The sequence below is a fragment of the Galeopterus variegatus genome, unplaced genomic scaffold (genome assembly GCF_000696425.1).
Source record: "Galeopterus variegatus unplaced genomic scaffold, G_variegatus-3.0.2 Scaffold445, whole genome shotgun sequence".
Classification (NCBI taxonomy): domain Eukaryota; kingdom Metazoa; phylum Chordata; class Mammalia; order Dermoptera; family Cynocephalidae; genus Galeopterus; species Galeopterus variegatus.
This window is the reverse complement of record NW_007726556.1, coordinates 54,049-62,289: the sequence shown is the minus strand read 5'-3', so window position 1 is coordinate 62,289 and position 8,241 is coordinate 54,049. Positions and strand designations below refer to the sequence as shown.

The 8,241-nt window shown below is 59.4% G+C and overlaps 1 protein-coding gene across 1 annotated transcript in view; it reads right to left on the bottom strand.

Moving 5' to 3' along the window:
* The window catches only part of CASZ1 (castor zinc finger 1), a 17,134-nt gene extending 15,914 nt beyond the window's left edge, over positions 1 to 1,220 (bottom strand). Inside the window, exon 1 of the mRNA XM_008568808.1 lies at positions 735 to 1,220. Within this exon, the coding sequence (XP_008567030.1) occupies positions 735 to 1,179 (445 nt within the window). The 5' untranslated portion in view covers positions 1,180 to 1,220. The remainder of the gene's footprint in view (positions 1 to 734) is intronic.
* Positions 1,221 to 8,241: the final 7,021 nt, after the last annotated feature.

The window sequence follows — 8,241 nt, the reverse complement described above, 5'->3', positions numbered from 1 at the left end:
GGGGGGGGGGGGTGTGTGCTCAGGGCACCAGGCACAGCCTGGGAAGGAGGCTGGGGCTAGAGAAATGGCCCCAGGCCCTGAGACTCCAGTGCTAGTGGTGACACCCTCTCCTGCCTGAACCCCTGGGCCTGCTCTCCCGTGGAGCAGAAGGAGCTGTGCTGCTCTGAGTCCTGAGGACAAGGAGACAGGAAGAGCCAGCTCCAGCCACCTTGTGGGATAGAGGTTGGTCAGAGGACCAGTCTAGGGCAGCCGGCTGTAAGGGGATACACTGTTGGGCCGGAGTTCCCTGTGACCCTGAGCCTTAGCCCGAGACATCCTGCCTGGGAAGGTCAGGGATAGAGGTATGGGGCAGAAGATGGCTGAGGGAGGGGTGGGAGGATAAGGCCCATTCTAGGCTTCTTGGAGTGACCTCCCTGAGAGAGAGCGTTGGGAGGCATGTGCAGGTCATGGTGCTGATCGTTGCTGCCCACACTGGCGGCAGATGCTGCGGCCTGACAGGCTCGTCCCTCTGCAGGTGTGTGTGAACAGTCACCCCACCATCCATCCATCCACCACCTTCCCTCTGTCCATGTTTTCCAAAGACCCACTGCGTGTGGCAGCTCCCCAGCCCTGCTCACACACCTGGAGGCTGCCTTCTCCATCCCTTCCCTTCTAATCTGCAGCAGCAGCGAGGATACAGGCACGGCTCCGTGGACACAGTCCCTTCCCCACTGGGTCTTGAAGGTGACACCCACCTGAAGCCTGCTTGGCACTTGGGCCACTGTCGTCCTTGGAGGCTGCCCCGTCCGAGTCCTTCTCCTCCAGGACGCTGCCGTCCTTGCAGGGCTCTTCAGCATGGTCCTCCTCATCGCTGCAGCCCTGGGGCTGCACCATGTAGACGCCCTCGGGTGGCAGCTCTGGGCCTTCGCGAGTGATCCGCCCCAGCACGGGCGCAGGCGCTGGCTCCTCGCTGTACTCCCCATTGACCCACTTCTCGATCACCGCCCGCCTCTTGTCTTCTTCACTGCGGGGGGCCCGGGCCACCCCACCCTCAGGGCCACTGCGTTCTTTGTCCTGGGGCTGCAGTGGGCTGCCCTCGGCGTGGGAGCCAGCCCCGGCTCCCTTCTCCACCACCACCTGGCGGCTCAGCTTGGCGCAGATGGCGTTGAGTTTCAGGCCGCCTTTGCGCTTGGCCGCCATTGCGGGCTTGCCTGCAGGCGGGTCGGTGCACCGGGTGCCTTCAGCTGCAGGGATGGAGAGGGCACCAGGATCAGAGGCGTGTGTGCCAAGCACAAGCCACCCACCCGAACAGCCCTGCATGCCCCAAGCCAGCACGGGTCCGTCAAACTGCCCTGAGACTGCCTGGCATGTGCTTGTTTCCCCCGCTAGACTGTGAGGTTCAGGGGCCAAGCTTGAGGATCACTCCACCCTCAGAGTCTGACATGGCGCCTGACACACAGGAGGTGGTTCAAGAGCTATTCTGTAAAGGAACAAATGGATGAATGACTCTTCAGATACAAGGGGCAGTCTTCTTCCCCGCACCTCATCCTGGAAGCATCTTCCTAGGCTTGTTTGGCCCTAAATATGTCCTCTGAGAAGCATTATGCCCCTTAACACCCGTGGAGACTGAGGCACAGGCAGGTTAAGGAGCTGGCAAGTGACAGTGCAGCACCGCCAGCGGCCCAGCTCCACTCGTGAGTGTTCCGCTTCACCACACGTCCCTGGGGAGGAGTCAGCCAAGAGCCCAGGACCAGCCTGTGCTAACCTCTGCCATGCTGTCCTGTCAGCACTTGGCTGGCACGCCTCCTCGCCTGAGCACCGCATCCCCTGGCAGCTCCTCTGCCAGGCTGGACCCCTGGGTCCCACCTGACTCCAACCTCTACGCACCAGAGAGCAGAGATTTGGATTTTTCCCTTTTCTCCCAGCCACTCATGACCCTCCCACCCTCCCCAAGGATGCTGTTTTTCCTCAGTCCCCTCCCCCATCAGGGTCTCCCCCAGCCCCTCATAGCCCCTCCCGACCCCCCACTTCTCTGGCTATTTCCTATTGCTGGTCTCTTTCCTCAAGCCTCAGTAAGGGCCTCGCCTAGGGCCACTCAGCCCTGCCCTGGACCTCACTCCTCTGCCTCAGCCTAGCTGGTCCTGGGTGGCCCACTTCCCAGCCCTGAGGAGCCCCAGCTGGAGCAGGGTGGGTGGGAATCCTCAGACCCCTGATGGGAAGTGCAGAAGCTGCAGTCACAGTGACCAGTCCCCAGTCATGACAGCCCGACACAAGCAGCCGGAAACTCTAACTAGGCTACCTGAGTGCTAGCCACCTCTGTCACAGCTACTTAGCCTAAACGATGTCCCTGATCAAGGTCCCAGGGGGTATATGGCAAGGCCATCCACCATACAGCCTAGGACCTGCCACAAAGGCCAACAAGGGTGGACGCACACACACACGTACACACAGAGTGACCCTACATGTTTATGTCTATCTGTCCATCTGTCTTGTCCATCCTTCTATCTAGTGAGCTCCTACTGTATGCCAGATCCTGTGGGAGCCAGGGACAGAGTGGTGGCCATGCCAGATAGGGTCTCAGCTCATCCTGGAGCCTCACTTTTTGTATAGGGAGCCCCATCAAAGAATGCCTCCCATGGCCTGGGTCAAGCAACTCTCACCAGAGAGACGGGCGTGTCCAAGTCTCCATGTAGGGCAGGAAGCTAAGTGAAGGCAGGGGCTCAGCTCCCCAGACCCACCCACCGTGTCAGAAGGGGCTTCACCACGACAGAGCAGCACCTTAACCACCCGCATGCCTGGAAGCCCACAGAGAGGCCTGCTCAGACAGGGATGGTGGGCAGTGCCTGCCCAGGGGCCTCATCCCACAAGTGGAACTGACTTGTACACGCAGATAACTGTCCCCAATATACGCAATGGCCAGTGGCCCCAGCCAGATCCTTGCCTTGTAGCCAGCTGCTGGTAGGCATGGACCCACTTGGTCCAGAGGGGACTGGGTGAACCCAGCCCAGACAACCGCCAGAGAAGGGTTTGCTTGACCCACTCCCAGTCCTCCCAGTCCTGTGGCCCTGCCCACGCCAGACATCCACTCTACCCATGTTTGTCCACATCTCCAAGTCTGTACTGCCCACCCCTTACATGGGGCTCTTTCTCAAAGCTCGGCGATAGGGCCTCTGATCATCACACTCAACCTCTGGGCCAGCCAGCAGGCTCCGTGACACCGGGTTTCCTCCAACAGGCCTGTGGGGGAGTAGGCCTCACCTGGTCTCCTTTGTCCCCTGCCCTGGACATGGAAGGGAAGGGTGGGAGTGAGGGAGCCTGCACTATTTTTACCAGGAGGTAAGCAGCCAAGTGTGTATGGCAGACAGCAAATGAATCTATAAATATTTATCCTAAGGAAAAGGGAAGCAGAAGCTCCCAGGACTGCACTTGCTGCTGGTGACACCCCCTCCCGGGGCCCCCACCCATCCTGGAGCCTCCCTGCACTTCGGCCCACTCAGCCTAGCCCACCCTCTCCCACTCTCCACTGTGCGCCTTGCTCAGTCCCTGCCCGGGCCCCCACCAGCTGCGATGCAGCTGTGCACGCAGGGCCCACCACCAGCCCCCAGGCCCCTTTGCTCCTGCTGACTCCCCCTACACCTGCCCTCCAGCTGCCGCTCTGCCCCAGCCCACCTGCCTTCCAGATGTTGCTCTCCCTCTGACTCTCCTGCTGGTCCCAGGGGTGAAGGCGGAAGGAGGAGCATGGGCCTGGGATACGGGTGCAGGAGGCAGAGGCAGGGCTCATGCTTGCAAGTGCCAGAGCGTGCAAGGCTGGGGCAGCGGGAATGGGGTATGTATTAGCCAAGGTCTAGGCTGCCTGCCACCCGCCTTCCGGCCCCCCGACCCTGGGTCCCTGCTGGCCTGCCCCTCCATTGGGGCTCTGGGTCCAACAGACTACCCCACCCCCCGTGGTCTGACCCCAGACTCCTGTCCATGTAAACATTCCTCTGACTTTCTTCCCTAAAATATAAACGCCGTGGCCAGGCCTCAATGGCAGGAAGCCATCCGTCCCCGGCCCTGTCACTGCCCCTTTCATCTCCTTCCCGCCACCAGCCTGCCCGCCGCTCTATTTACACTGGACACTTCCTCTGGGAACAATACTGCCCAGGAGGCAGGCTTGAGCCGGAGGGTGGGAAGGCGAGGGGACTCCTGCTCCACTCACCCAGGGATGGGCAGACTCCGGAGGCGAGGCCGGGGGAGGGGCAGCCGAGGTGGGCCCAGCCAGGCCTGGGACATGTGTGTAGGCAGAGAGCCCACTCTGTTCCTGGCGGCTCTCCCAGCCTCCAGCCTCTGGCCCCAGTGGCTCTGGGCCGGCTGGGGCAAACCCTGGGAGGTGGCACAGTACCAGGTTATGGCCTGGCCTCTGGGGTCAGAGAGTGGTGAGCTCATGGTCTGGCTCTGCACCTCGCGAGCTCTGCAGAAGGGTGGTAGGGACTGTAAGGTGAGAGGGTGCCTGCCTGTGCCAAGCCAGGGTCTGGAGAGCAAGGACTGGAAAAGGCAGCTGAGCCCTGGCAGGGGACAACAGGCAGATGTGCTGCTATATCTGGGTCTGAGATGCCAAGAACAGGAAGCCTCACGTGGCCCAGAAGAGGCAGGGGAGAAAGGAGAAGCAGGAGGTCTGGGGCTGGGCTGGGCTCCCCAGGTCCTGAACCTTCCCTGCCAGAACTCCAAACTCAACAAGCCCCCAGCAGGCAGCTCTTGTCCCTCAGCTAAGCAGACCCTGCTTGGTGTGGGAGAAAGAGGCACAAGAAGTGGACTGTCCACCTTTTCGGGCACTGTCTCACGGATGCCTTGTAATGACCCAGTGGAGCAGTTACTGTCATTGTCCCATATGATAGAGGAGGAAACTGATCCTGGAGCTGTAGACACCCAGGGCCTGGGCTCACCCTGGCTGAGAGCTCCCAAAGGCTGGGGCTTGACACTGTCCCACTGAGGCTCCTGCCTTTAGGGGTTCCTTTCCACCCCTGTCCCATCTCTTCCTTACCCCAATTCCTGTTCCCATATCACGGAGCCCCCTAAAGTGTTAACTATGATGAGTAAAATGGTGCAGCAGATTGCTACAATAAATAATTTACTGATATTTATAAATATTCAAATCAGCCAGCTTCAGAAATCGAATGAAGGGAGGGCCTCGGGAGAAGGGGCCCGTTATGGCATGAATCTCATCACTCCCTCCAAAGGCTGGGGAAGGCCAGGGCTCCTGCCAGTTCTGGGTGAGGAAGGGGGGCTCCTTTGGCTGCACCTGATCCACCTGCTCTCTGGCGGGTGGGGTGGGGGTGGCTAGGACTGTTCCTTCCTCACCTGGTCAGGGCCAGGCCCTCTCTTGCAGGCAGCCTGGGCCCAAGGGGAGGACAGGCTCCAGCGACACCTGCCCATGGCCCTAGGTCTCATAGTTGCTTGTCCTGCTGGGGGGTGGGGGGAAGTCCCAGGGGGCTGGGCAGGCCTGGCAGTCCCTCCCCACCTGTGAGTAATGTGTTTCAGGGCCGGGCTGCCTGTCAGCTAGCAGGCTCTGGGTGCTTTATGGGCTCTGCTTGGTGGCTCTGAACTCCCTGGTAGGAAATAAAGTTCTCCCTGCGCGTCCCTTCTAAACATTTCACTCAGTGGAAACGGTGTTTAAGAAAAATGAGGACATATTTCTTCCTAAGGATGCAGTATCCCCTTTGGGCGGCCTAATGCCTGCTGTATATCAGGAGGTGGGGAGGCAGGGGCCAGGAACCAGTCCCCTGGGGTGGGTGTGAGCTGGGGCCCTGTCTGCCCACTGCCAGGCAGCCCGGGGGCACTGCTGACCACTCTGGTCGCTGCCCTGGCCCAGGTATCTAGAGCCGTAGGCAGCTGGCATCTTTTGAGCACCTCCTCTGTACCAGGGACTATGCTGGGCTCTTTATGGTGATCCCCCAGCGTCCCCATGCAGTCAGTTGTCCTATCCCCCTTCCCAGATGAGGAAGCAGGGGCAGCAAGGTTGGTAACTGCCCATAGTCACCCACAGTCAGTACTGGAGCCCAACTCTCACTGGGCTTGGTTGTCCAAGTTCACAGTCTTAAACCCCACATGCACCTCCAACAGCCTCCCAGCCAGGTGTCCTGAAGTCTTAGGGCTGGCTGTGCTATTGGAATTTCCACTCTGCTATCCCATAAGAACTTGAAAGGCCATGAGCCCCAGTTTTGGGGTGCTGTGTCTATATCCATTCAACAAACACTCTCTGAGCACCTTTTCAGGCCAGTCCAGGGTTGAATCCTGAGGCTACAACGTGTGCAAGACAGGAGGCCCTGGTTCCTGCAAGGTAGACTGCTCAATCTAGATGAGGGAATGGACGCATAAAAGTCATTATAAAGGCCCTCACTGTGGTGAAAAGTACAGATGTCACAGGAGGAGCAAGGAAGGGTTGCCAGACATCTGCTCCCTACAGTCACTCCCACCTTCCTCCCCCACCTCACAGTCCATCTCCACCTGAACAGTTCCCTCCCCTATCTCCTTCAGCTGTGACCCCACCCCCAGCCAGGACCTGCCTCCTAGGAGAGGGGTGTCCCTTTCCTTTTGGGCCCAATCCCATCCCTAGCCCAAAATGGCCACAGCTCCCCTGGGGTTCTCAGCCAGGCCCTCTGCTCCTCAACAGCTCCAAGCTGGGGAGTGAGGGGGAGGTCTTGGCCGCTGGGCCCTAGCTTGCCCCCCTTTGTTTATTTATTTATTATGATTTTTTAGTCCAGTTAAAAGGTTTACTATCCAGACGCGTCTAAGTGGCCTCACTTAGCGTAAGTAACTCTATAAATCAGGGGAACTGTTAGCATCTACCGCACAGGCTGGCTATCAATCTCCCCCAGGTCACAGCCAAACAGGAAGGGGAGAAAAAAGAGAGTTACCACCCAGGGGAGATTTAAAACACACATGCCAAGCAAACGCACACAGGCTGTGTGCATGCCTGTATGTATGCACACACACTTAGGCGTCTCTATATTTGTACGATCATATTATATTCACACGTGCACGTGTCGAGCTGCCCAGACACGGAAGATGCTGTGTGTGGTCACAGTAACAGAACACAAACACAGCTCCTGCAGCCATAAGGGGAGACAGCCTGAGGGAGGGAGGCGCAGGGGAAGCCCAGGACCTCCAGGGCCAGGCTGTCAGTGCCTGAGCTGTCCTGCTCCAGGCAGGTAGGTCTGGAGGGAGGGCTGCAGAGGGGGTCTGCTTGGTCCCCTCCACTCTCTGTGGCCGCCGCCTCTGCTAAACCAAAGAGAACCAAGCCTTTCCCTTTTGCACACCCAAGGTAGGCACTTGGCAGGGAGGTGGAGCCAAAGAAAAGGTGGCAAGCAGGCTGTAAGCTGAAGGCCACTGCAAAGGGACATGCTGTCTTCTCAGGGCCTCATCTGCTCTGCCCAAGCCTGGGCACCCCAGACAGGGCAGTGGGCTCAAGAAGGGTAGCCCCATCTACACGAGTGAGTGGGTTCCATGCAGAGAACTGAAAGGTGCAAACTAGGGTGACATCCAGAGCAACCTTTTCATTTTTTTTTTTTTTTTTTAAAGATGACCGGTTAGGGGATCTTAACCCTTGACTTGGTGTTGTCAGCACCACACTCAGCCAGTGAGCGAACCGGCCATCCCTATATGGGATCCGAACCCGGGGCCTTGGTGTTATCAGCACCGCACTCTACCGAGTGAGCCACAGGCCGGCCCCAGAGCAACCTTTTCAGAGCGGCCAGACTTGGTGTTGTCAGCACCACGCTCACCCAGTGAGCAAACCGGCCATCACTATATGGGATCCGAACCCGGGGCCTTGGTGTTATCAGCACCGCACTCTACCGAGTGAGCCACAGGCCGGCCCCAGAGCAACCTTTTCAGAGCGGCCACAGAAATGCCCCCTTTGTATGGGAGGAGGTGTGGCTAGGTGTCCACACAGCCTGGACACAGGCTCTCACCCAAGCCCTGGAGAAGCCCAGACCTAGAAGGCCCCACTCGCTGAGCTGCGCCAGGACTGGAGTGGGAGTGGCGGCCGTGGCGTCTCCTCTGGGTCCCCGAGGTGGGCAGACGTGGGCAAGGCAGCCCAAGGGTGGGAGAGCGCCCAGGCCCACCTCCTCTCCCACGCGCCTGCAGGCCTCCCCAGCTCACCCGCCCGCCTGCCGCTGCATCTCCCATGAACTCTATTTCTCTTTCCTCTCTGAAAACAACTGAGCTGTAAATACTGTTTAACCTTCTCCCCCCCTCCCCCCAGCACCCCCCCCCCCCCCCCCC